Source organism: Xenia sp. Carnegie-2017, unplaced genomic scaffold (genome assembly GCF_021976095.1).
Source record: "Xenia sp. Carnegie-2017 unplaced genomic scaffold, XeniaSp_v1 HiC_scaffold_22, whole genome shotgun sequence".
NCBI classification, from domain to species: Eukaryota; Metazoa; Cnidaria; class Anthozoa; order Malacalcyonacea; family Xeniidae; genus Xenia; species Xenia sp. Carnegie-2017.
In genome coordinates, this window is record NW_025813485.1 from 5,173,715 (window position 1) to 5,186,216 (window position 12,502).

General features: G+C 32.9%; 1 protein-coding gene and 1 long non-coding RNA gene across 2 annotated transcripts; both read right to left on the reverse strand.

The window, feature by feature from the left end:
- Window positions 1-3,515: 3,515 nt before the first annotated feature.
- Window positions 3,516-4,262, reverse strand: LOC124447084. The gene is made up of 3 exons (XR_006948602.1): window positions 3,908-4,262; window positions 3,699-3,795; window positions 3,516-3,621 (listed from the first exon to the last, which is right to left on the reverse strand). It is a non-coding gene; the product is annotated as an uncharacterized LOC124447084 (long non-coding RNA).
- A 1,523-nt stretch (window positions 4,263-5,785) lies between these two features.
- LOC124446982 (ELMO domain-containing protein 1-like) lies at window positions 5,786-11,666 on the reverse strand. Its single transcript, XM_046997882.1, has 10 exons — window positions 11,541-11,666; window positions 10,675-10,829; window positions 10,573-10,601; window positions 9,833-9,930; window positions 9,603-9,732; window positions 8,464-8,572; window positions 8,347-8,371; window positions 7,248-7,316; window positions 6,814-6,947; window positions 5,786-6,421 (listed from the first exon to the last, which is right to left on the reverse strand). The coding sequence occupies exons 2-10, from the start codon at window positions 10,820-10,822 to the stop codon at window positions 6,213-6,215; spliced, it is 951 nt and encodes a 316-aa protein (XP_046853838.1). The 5' UTR covers window positions 10,823-10,829; window positions 11,541-11,666; the 3' UTR covers window positions 5,786-6,212.
- Window positions 11,667-12,502: the final 836 nt, after the last annotated feature.

Consider the following 12,502-nt stretch of genomic DNA (forward strand, 5'->3'; position numbering starts at 1 on the left):
GATGTCAGTAGCACTTGTTTATAGCAAGATCTAAGTAATATGATCTTATTACCGGAACGGAACGAAGTTGTTAACAGAATTTTATCCTCTTCACTTGCCAACTTAACCCCAGCAAAGAAGGCTTCAAGAGCATTAAAAAAGTCATTTTAAGTGTAGACGGTCCTCCGGTGTAATAAAAAAAAACTTTGACATACTGAAAATAGACCCTATACTTAAAGAACATAAACATAATTTTGCACAATCCTCGACAATTTCAGAAAATATAAAGTAAATGTACATATAATTAAAAGCCAACTTTTAAATATATGTCTGATGATGGTTTTGAAATGAAACCGAAGTATAACAGTTTAAATTATCTTGGTTATAACTTAAATTTAAGTTAACAAGATATATTTTTTTGGACTATTTGCACTTTTATACGTAAATTTGTGATTTTCGGCTTTTCAAAGGCGACACCACCCCCATACGACGCAAATTGAAAATGCCTTATGGTCACACCAATTTGAACAGTTTCAAACATCTGTAAAACTGCAGATGACCCACATTCACAAATCACCAACGTTCAATGGAGTAGAATCAAAATTACTTTTGTAATTGATTCAAAACAGCACAGGAACTTTGTAGATTGGTTAAAAACTGGAATTTTGTTGATAGACCTCAAGTATATGTTAATTAACATTATTCGTATGGTATTTAATGATGTAGTTAATACACTTAAATATGCCACGCCAGTACGTAAAAAACTTTCATTCGCAGTTTAAAAGGAAACGTTAAGCAGGATATGAATACTGTCGTCAATATTTTCTAAAACAAAATTTACTAATCTTTGTATTTAAGATTGGTTTGTAAAATTTCTGTTTTGTTCTTTATTTTGTGTTTCTAAATCTCGCTTTATAGCCTAACTTTCGGTAAAGCAAGATAATATAAAACAAGAAAATATTTCTGTGTTGTTAACGTTGTTCCGTTTGCATCGAAATCAATCAACAAGTTGAATTTACGTACATGCCAAGGAAAAATCGAAGGAGGATTTGCAAAAAAATAAGAAACATTTCACAGATGCTCATAAAAAGTCCTGTACCAACACAGAACAAAGTAAAAGCTGTTGTTTGAGAGCAAGCGCGTAACTTGGGTCTCAGCATATGGTGCGAACGCCCAATTGGCCCGACAAAAGAGTGCAGTATTTCATTTGCCCACAAATGGGTGTGGTGTAAACTTGCAAATTATTACTAACAACTTTTTTTAAGATTTTATTGAAAATTACGTAAAATGACATTCATACGCAAAATGAAATACCGAATACGGCCAGTAAGTTTGTTCAATTTGTCAAAAGAAATGATATGTCAAGTTCTTACTTGGAAAATTGAATTCTCTTTGACACATTTTCTTGCCCGTCAAAACTGTTAGCTTTGATTTTGTTTAGAAGATAGCAGTGCCCAATCCCTTAAACCCCTTTACGTCCTTTAGCATATTGCAGAATTTTTTACTTCTATGTGCGCTACACTACGCTCACATACTAAAAACAAAAATATCAATGACCAGATGTATACAGGGAGGTCAAGAATTTCGTTGATATTTAAGATTTTATTTAAAGCGAAACACAATCGCCTTATCTTATTTTAGTATAAATGCAATGTTTATCAAATCAAACAACGACTAATATCAAATACTTATGTTGCGCATCATAAAGAATTTTTTGCAACACATATTTTTAAAACAGTGCCACACTACCATCTTCTTTTTTCTCTTCAAAATCATGCACTTTTAATAAAAAAAACAACAGTACAGCAAAATGAAATTTTAAAAATCGAATGTTCACCAAACCCATGAGCAGATCATTGTAAAAAATGAACATGAAGAGACAATTTTATTTATCACAAAGCACATAATCTTTTGCATGAAAGATTAAATTTACCCCCCACCTCGTCTTAGTATATTTCGGTAACTTCTTGCATTAAATGGTATTTACCCAATGATTTAAGACGAAAGCTAAAAAAGATTCACAATATTGAAAGCAGAGTGCTATGATAATTTTTAGTCTACTGTTCTCATAATTCCTAAAGTATATATATATATATATTTATATAAATAGCTAAAGCAACAAGACATCGTTGATAGGTGATCATTAGGAAGAAAAACAACAATGCAGTCGATAGCACTATGACAATATGCTCTCATTTCTCTCTCGCAGTTTTAGCATGTCTGGCTTGCTTCAAGATTAAAGATAAAAACTACGACATCATATGCAAGACTGAGATAATGTGGTCGACACGTCAAGGTTGGTAAGAGATATACCTTTTCCATTTTATCACCCTATAGCTCAAAGCTAGATTAGACATTCAACAATAGAGTGCTTTACTATACAACCAACCTATTGCTTCCATAGACTAAAATCTACATCTTTCTTTTCAAAATTTAAGTTAAACATCACACGCGTTCGTTTTAGTATGGAGTATAAAACACGAGAAAGTCTTAATGCTCAACATTCCAAGTGAACTTCTGCTAAAGTTTCGTTTAAAGATCTTTCTAATTATACTTCTTCTTTAACATGCATAAAGCAAGAAAACTTTATCATGTGTCATTTATGCACATCTTTTAACTCCTTTGGAAACTTAACTCCTTGTTTTCCACGGGTAAAGGAGTAATAACAGCCAATCCATAGCCAAAAAGCCGATTAAAAACGACTTTTTGTAGTGCACTCTATCACAGGATTACCTAACATCAATTTCGCATCAAATGTCTTTGTTTTTAAGCCCTGTTTTCATTCAAGCCTACAGTATTAAGCCCAGAGTCAAAAAATTTCAAACACAATTTTCACTCGTAAAGATGTATGGAGGCACGTTAAGGGGTTATAGATTGTAAATTACTATTACATGAAGTTAATGTGTGAAAAAGCCACAGACATGCAGTGTAGATTCAAATACTACGTTGTAAAAGCATATTGGCTATCACATATGTAGTCAATGTAAAGTATTATAGCCATTATTTCAGCTATTCAATTTAACATCGGAAACGCAAAACACCAAGATTCAAAGCAGTAGTTCGCGTTTCCCATTAAAAATGTTTTGCAATTATGAGGCAAGATTAACAGATATCTTCTATAATTTATTCCTCGGCATTATTCCTTGTGTGCGATCAGTTTTAACCTACTTGCAGGTTAATGTAACACGTAAGGAAGCTATACAAGTCTGACGTCACTACTCGCAAGTGCATTTTCCTGATTATAAAATGAATTATTTGCCATCACGGCATTCACAGCTGCATGGGGTAACGACCGACGCAAATCAATCAGATTATTCACAATAAGAGAATTTTCTTATACCATTATACAATGTAAAATATAAAAAAAAAACGCGTAGAACGAACTCAGTTGTTCCGATTTCACTAGGTTGCAAACCTTTCAATTGGACAGTAAACATCACTTCAATTTAGTTTGAATTCAACTTAGTTTGAACATTAAAACATGTTTTTAGAGCTAATCTTACAATCTCTAAAGGTACAAGATTGTGAGGAAGCTGTCGAACTTCTTGACTAAACAAGAAAGCCGCAACAAGACTAACGGACGCACCTTCGTTGTAGTTGATGAGCAGTCACTCTTTTCTTTAAAATACTGCATGTACTCGACTAAATAAAATAAGAACGTTAAAAATGGAACAAAATATTCCTTGCAAATATAGTTATAATCAAACTCCAAACAACACCTTTCTTTTCTACATTCCACAGACGATCACAACGTACAAAGAAGACAATGAGCGATTTTAGCATACAAAATTGTCCCCCATGCCAAACATGCACGTTCTGTAAATAAAAATAAGAAATACATGTGTTATATTCACATTGACAGGGAAAATGTCATTTTTTATAAAGGTCTACTTGATATTTAAAATTGCCTCAAATGCATGAAAAATACCGTGTACTCGACTAATGTAGATACAACGGAAAGTTGACAGCTCTTCTAGTTCCATCTCTATCTTAACTTCGTCATAACAGGATATAGTTGTCATTATGCCCTCCTAGCTTTCAAGAACATGCCATTGATACTGAACTTCATTTATCCTTCCGTCCTGAATAGCCCACAACAGAAAATAAGGCTATCTAAACTGTCAATAAAATGTAACATGTGGCAAAGAAGGAAATTCTTCTCTACTCGACCATTAAAACGATTAAACAGGCTTGTCACACCCTGATTCCAATACTATCTAAAACCAACTTCAACGTGTTTAATAAGTTCTCAACGAAGCTGCTAGAGTCATCTGAATCACCTGCTGTGTATCGAGGTGTGTCATAAGGAACATGGAAACCAAGCTGATTAACCAATTATAATGGATCAATGGAAGCCCAAGACACTAGTCTTCCAAATTTTCACACGCTGCTTTAGTAACTGAAACAGGCCTACATTAGTATAGACAGCAAAAGAAGTAGTATTAAATGCATGTTTTGAAATAAATCTCGATCAAGAAAATTAAAGGAAGCCAATATATTCAACTCTGCCCGACTGATTTGTTTAAAAAGCGATTATGATTTCAAAACAAATCAGTCGGGCAGAGCTGAATATATGAAGATTCACACCCTACCCCCATAATAGGCTTTCTACTTTCGCTCTTGCATAGTACACATAAGCAACCAAACCCGTCCTCATTTAAGATGTAACTTTTGAAAGCAGCACATAACGCAAGAACACATTTTGCCATGCCATACTTTAAGTTAAGCGTGTTTAACATTTGCGCGTTTTAACTTCTTTTTTTCACCAGCGTCAAAAACGAGTTACTATGCATTCCCCTTAAAATATTTTCAAACACTTTGATATCTACAACCTTCTTCTCAACAATCTTCTGAAATCTTCTAATACTATCAACCAGAAATCTTCTTAGCTTGCGTTGTCCACTTGAAAAATTGTTCGACTTCGATGTCGTGGAAATGATGAAATAGATATATTTGCATCGATTTCTGAGTAATTAAATCTCTTGGTCAGAAATTATAACATACATCATCCGAGCATGCGCAGTTCGCCACGTATATCTCGCTTATATCGACTTTTTCTTGTATCACGGGCAAAGTATAAACGGTGTTAATGACAAACTATTTCTTTTCATTATCTCATTGAATGTGAAAATGCAATTGCGTCCAAGAGTTTAAAGTTTTTACAATGATAACTTTTACTATGTCAAGCCAATGCCATAATCTACATTGAAACCATGCACTTTCAAACCTTAAGTTGGGAGAGAGAAAGCGTTAACACATAGCAGTTTATAATGGATTGCAATTAAAAATATTTGAGCAATCTTCGACGTTTACACTATGATATCTGATGCAAATTTTCGCCATTTATCGCAACAATGCAAACTTTTTTCAAAAATTTCCCCAAAAAGATGTTTTACCTCGTTTGACGAAGAGATGCGCTGTGCGATCAAATTACTGGATTTGAGAAAACTAATAACTTGAAAGTCATTCAAGAGAGCTCTGAGTTTTGAATATATATATATATATATATATATATATATATATATATATATATATATATATATATATAGGAAGTTTATATTTGATGATTCTCCGTATAATATATATATATATATATATATATATATATATATATATATATATATATATATCATCAAAAAAGTACCATTCGAAGTCGACAAAACTCTCTTCATTGGAACATAAAATCCTATGTGAATTGGAGTAGGGGGGAAATGAATGGGTTCAACCAGTATAAATAAACAAAGCAATTGTATAATAATTTTGCGTTATGGTTGCCCGTGTTTTGCAATGAGTATAGTGCTAGCCATTTGTGTTACGGTTGTTTATATTTTGTAAGATGAGCATATATTGTTTTGTATGTCATATAATTGCATTGTTGCGTTTCTTTTAGGCTATAGTTCACTGGTTGTATTCCTTATTAGCAATGATTTAATTCTTTTTCGGTCATGGCTGTATTTTTTCTTGTAATGCCTGTATTCTCTTGAGTGATTTCTACGATATCTTGGTAGCAAATCAATTTCTTATTCTTAAAACATGATCCTTTCCATGATGGTAAGGTCAAACCATTGATGGGGTCAAACAAATTCAACGAACAGAGACATATCACTACAATATAGAAGACCCGCATGTGCACATTCAGATCCCTAGTTCTTCCACTTATCTTAACCATCTAACTTAAACATATTGCATTCCATGGCCATAATTAAAAAAAGGTATAAGCAATCTTCATAAAGTTATTCAAGGTCTTGGGAAGATATAGATTGCACTGACTTCACGTCATCATCTTCTCTAATACGCATATTTTCAACATCCAAAATGGCAGATGGATTTTGAAGCATGCTTACTACTGTCACCCTAAATTCATCTCGGATTCGATTAAATTCCATAACAGAAGCCGGCTTCTGCTCTAACCAGAATGCACTAAACGTGCGAAACAAATAACCTAGAAAATAAGGAAAATCAAGTTCAAAAACGATTTTACTGTTAACTTATAATCTATCTGTCTCCTTCGCTGTTTAGCGAAGCATTTTACTTCTGTTGAGCTTTTATTATAATTATATCAACGTGTTTCAGCAACAAAGTGACAGTAAAATAGACATTCTTGATTTACTCTTGTGAAGAATAAACAATTGTCATCGCAGTGGGGATGACATTTGATTTTAAACAAAACTTTCTTTTGACAATCGCCTGCTGTCAAGTTGCAAACCATTGCTAACTTTGTTTGCTAAGGCCGTTAGAAATAATGTCACCTCTTTCCCCAATAAAATGAATACAGCCAATTGTGAAAATAATACATCAAAGACAATAAAGTTGCATGAAGTATGACACACTTACAATAAACTTTGTGAAAATCATCCATTGTAGGTTTGCCTGATACAGTATTATAAAAATGGGGCTTCAGTGCACCAGTTTTTAATAAATCCAAAGACAAAGCCGTAATATTGATTCCAACTATGGCAAATGAGTACCTATGCAAACAACATTACAATGAGATATGGCAATGACTACTTAGAAAGATTATTGCAAAAAATTATTTAATATATTTCTCTATAAATTATTCGTTTCGTTAATTTGGTGACCATTATAGAGATTTGTAAGCTACAAAAATCATTAAATGTCCTTTTCTAGTGCATGCAAAAAATGAGTTATTTTGATTTTTCATGAGTGTAGCTATGTAGTTGTTGAGCTAAGCAGCCGAAAAACTGAGCCACGATGTGCAACAAAATAAGTTCAACAAAAACTAAAAAATTCTTGAATATAATACAAACCAGTATTTTGGGTGACGAGACTCGGATAGGACTTTCCTACAAACATTATTTTGCTTGCTTGCAAAATATCTAAAATTGAAGTATTTATTCATATATGTATAATTTTCAGTAATATTATAGAATGATTATCATTACACATCATTATGTCAACTTCCTCAAGTCGAAGACCCAAGCCTTCATTCCGAAAAAGCGGAAAATTTCATTTGCTTTCATTTTTTTTGATACTATCTACTTTATTTCGAGTAGGTTCAGTATTAAACTTTAGAGAAAACTGAATGGCAGGAATTTAAAAGTTTGTCATTTTTAGAATATCGTCATCGTGTTAATACTAGAGTAATAGAATAATAAATTTTACCTATAGCAACAATATAAGGAACAATGACTTCTTTTTACCTACGCCTAAACTATGGAACGATTTGCCTTAAACCATAACATGGAAAGATTTATTTGACTAATATCGTACCATGAACAATTTGACTTGCACCATATCAATGAAAACGTGGTTTCAGTAGCTATATATCGTTTACAACATGCGGTTTAGCGACTTTCATTTTTCACAAAAAACCAAATTATTTGTCAGACTGAAACGATCTTTTTCATTGTAAGCCTTCAAATCATAAACGTGGGTATTTTATATTAGGGCATTAGGTGAAACAGTTATATCATTATGATATGGAAATTGTTCGAACTTAAACAATAAGAGTGCATCAAGATAACGAATTCAACCACTAATTTTCACTTGCCGAATATTTTATATCTTAACAACAACCAATATATGTAATATAAATCCTGCATGTTGTAAGTGAAAATCTTTGGAATGCAGTCGTCCAAAATTTTCCACTTTAAAATTGAGACTAGGAGGAATTTCACTAATAATTTACAGTTCAATAAAACAAGAAAACGACCATTCATCGAAACCTGAAATCATTTATAATACATAATGTGCAGTAAACATACACACATGCACATGCACACATGGTTTATATGTATTCCCAATGTACATGCACATGCACACATGGTTTATATGTATGCCCAATGTACATGCACATGTACACATGGTTTATATGCCCAATGTGATGGATCCATGAAATATACTTACAAAAGATTCTCTAGTCCAAGAATTCCTAAATATAAAATGATGAATTTTGAGCTCAATCAAACAGGATTCCAGTGTATATACAAACCAAATAGACATTCAAGTAGCTAATAGTATTACCCATTCCACGAAAATCAGTAGCAGGATTCTTGCCTTGAAAACCGATTTCTCCCCATTGTGAAGAAAGTCGACTTTCCAAAACAGTATCGGGCATCAGCAAAGACCAAAGCTGCAAATACGAATAATTAAGTTGAAGCAGTTTTCGAATAATCTCGAAGTATGATTAATGATAGATGAGATCAAAGAGATACACAGTTGAGTGACTAGTATTGCATTATTAGTAAGAGTAATAGTAGGGATAGCTCAGTCGCAAGGTCCCAGGTTCGATACCCGCCCTCGCCGACTTAGCGTATGAGTAGCGCAAATCGGGTAATCTGATCTGCGCGGTAATTAGCAGGGAGGTGAGAGAAGGTGTGGCGCTCCACCTCAGCATAGATTTCCCTTCTCTAGCCCTAAAGACAAGGGTATGGATTTCCTTGTTGTTCAGCCGTTTCCGACTTCAGATCACCCCGCAAACCTTACGTTACTTTTCATTGCATTATTTCTTGAAGAATCATGCAATGCTCCCTTCTAAACCGATATTAGAAAGATTTGTGAGCTATGACCTATCATAGTGGTAAGAAGGGTGATAAATGTAACTATGCACGCAAGTATAGGCAATTTTGTCAAGCAATATTTTGACAACATACGTTTTTCCTACACCTCATTTTGAATGAGTTCACCATTTTTTCAATTGACAAGTTACTTTGTTTACGTGCAGTTACAAATAAATTTACAGCAAGCTAAATTTGTCTTATTCATATTCCATTTCTATTCACAGTATTCAATGCGTAGGTTCGCTCTGTCTTTTTGCTAATTTATTGACTAATGGTCTTACAAAGTACCACAAATTTTTTAAAACTATAGCTCAAATTTTCTGAACACGCAAAAATTTGCCAACGTCCACATTATAACAGCCAATTTCTTCACACTTGACTCGCATTCCTTAGCAAGTGAATTGTGTCAACAAGTGTAAAAGATTGCTTGATGTGAAAAAATACCCACTTTCACATTTACATGATGTGTTGCCTAGAAGACCTATTTTCATGCTCTTTGCTGAAATTTGATCTGGAGCTCGAGTATCTTCATTAGGCTGATCAAGAAAGACACAAAAAGTTTCCTCATCTTTAAAATGCAATACAAAAGTGATTGGAAGGTACCTGTAACAACTTTTTCTCGTGTTCTGCATTGTCACAAGAAAATACAATTTTTGTCTTCTTTCCAAGAAGATCAATAAGATCAATGTAGCCAGATATTTGAACGACACATTTCGAAAACCTCTCAATAAATCTACATAAAATGTGACATAAAAAACTTAAGTAAACGACCTGAAAACAACAAGACACTGTAAAATGCAAACTCTATAAACAGATGAAATAGTAAGACTTACACAAGACTCTTATCTGCATCAATCTTTTTCACATTCAACACATCTTGTACAACTTTGTTGATGTCAATATTTGTAGTAGTTAAAATTTCATTCAAAACCTAAATCATTTCGTTAAGCATAAGCTCTGTAACATTTCAAAAATATATAATTGTACATATTATGCAATAACAACCTCTAGTAAATCAAGACTTATGTGAAAAGAAACATATGAAAAAGATGACTAATATACAGGCAAATCAACCATCACAAATATATACATGAGTAGCACAAGCATAAATAAACATAGAATGTGATATATGAATGATCAATCAACATAAGGCATAATTCTATTCTTACATGTACTTATAATGATGAAATGAATAATATCAGTTTTTCTAAAAAGAGCAATTGGTAATCTTCAAGTTCATGCTAAGCATTACATCCACTGATTCCAATCACTAGTGATCAGAAATATTTGTCATTCACCCTCAGAATTACAAACTTAGGTAAAATGATTTTCAAAAATCGCACAAAGGCTTTTTCTGTAAATCATTAACTTTCACAGTAAAATAATTGCAACACACTCCCTAATATAAATCTCTATTCTCCTCTGATTTTAAGCATTGCATGAAAAAAAGCTTTGGATTCAAAAATGACAATAATGAAAAAATGAATTAAGAGTAATTACTTTTTGCAGAGGTAATGACATTTTTGGGAAGGATATAGACATTGGTAGTACATCATGGATAACAAATTCTCACCTTTGACTTGGAATTCAAGAGTGAATTTTCTGAAACAAAGTGCAAAAAGAACGCTTAGGAAAAAAATCACACACAATTAGTCAAAACTTTTTGAATGCGTACCAATTTGAAGATTGCAGGTGACACGACACTTTATATTATAACATATTCTTTCCAATTCACATCTTCCAGTAATAAAATGATAAATCCACTTAATAAAACTATGATACCAGTAAAATAATGACGTTTTCTTTTTTGGACTTTGTGCCATGGTGGTACTATATATAATTTGAATAACTAATTTAATTAAATGTTTTCAAAAAAAAATTATTACAACAATATTCCCGTTAAGGGTGTTCACACTGATTGTGACATGACTCATACAAGACATGTGAAATTTTCTTGCAACAATGTCTTTTTAGGTATATTGAAGAAATAATTATTGCTATGGCAAGCAATCACGTAGAGGGTTAATTTGTCTTTTTAATAAAGTGAAACTACATTTTCTTTACCAACAAAAACAAATGCTCACAAGCAATTAAAACACTGAACACATACTCCTTTTATGAAGCATTTTACATCTAAATTATTTTGATGCATCAAGGCATATTTGTACAAGATGGTACATATCAAAAAAAGCACAAGACAGTAGCTGATGATGAAAAACGATACTTCCTTAAATACACTATTGAAATAAAATATCATACTTTCCATGTTGAAATGACATTGTTGTAAATAGGTATGGTAAATTTAGGATCATAGAGTCATAGACTCACAGGGCATAATTACAAAAGTAAATGTCGTTAATAGAAATAATTTCAAAAAGCCATCTCTTTTTTGTATTCTTCCTTGTTTGCATTAAAACAAACATTAAAACAAATTCCGGAAATTGTATGATACTAATGACAGTTGTCTAAAAGTTTTATGATTGTTAAATACAACTGTTGTCAATTGCTCAAATTAATGAAAAACCGTACACAAAAACAAACCTGAGCTTAAGACTGGAGAACAACACTATCGCAAAATCCACATGAATAAATCCAATTTAAAAGAACTGCACAAACAAGCCCATAACCATAACTTATCTCTGTTATTATGATATAAATATAACTCATGTCAAGTGTTTACTTCGTGACTTACACGCGACGCGGAGTAAAAATAGGTACGCAAAGAAAACATGACAAACAGAAAATTATCAGTTATTTTTATCATCCTTCTCAGTCCATGCTACCTACACAGTAAATTTTAAGAGCTTTTATTTGAAATATTCTTTTACATATTGTATAAGCTTTTTATAATGCTAAAATTATGAATTGCTTTTCAAGATATCAAAGGAAAAATATCAAATATTGAAACAATTAGCAAACGGGTACATGTTCAGTTCAACATAAATATCCACATTTTGAATACTCTGCAAACAATGAATAGAATTTCTCCGAATATCCCCTAATTTCTTCACAGTTCACACAATTATTTAAAGCAAATTACCCAAGGAGGTGAAACTAAAACCCCAGAATCCCAGAAAGTTTTCAAAAACCAGAGATCCAGCGGAAAAACCCTGGATCGTATCTCGTAAAATATTAGAGTTCGTCAGGAAAGGAATGATGGAAAGAGCTCGTCGAGAGCTTTCAGATGAGCCAAAGATCATCGCCGTAGCCCCAGTAGTTTAGGAGATAGCACTGCGCATGTGCAGATCGTATCTCGTAAAATATTATAGTTACGACGATTTTCATTAGCTGATTGGAAAGAGCTCGTCGAGAGCTTTCAGATGAGCCAAAGATCATCACCGTAGCCCCAGTAGTTTAGGAGATAGCACTGAGCACGCGCAGAAATAACTTCGCGCACGCGCAGATCGTATCTGTAAAATATTGGAGTTACGACGATTTTTATTAGCTCATTGGAAAGAGCTCGTCGAGAGCTTGTTTTTGGTTATTTTTGCATCATGGATGAA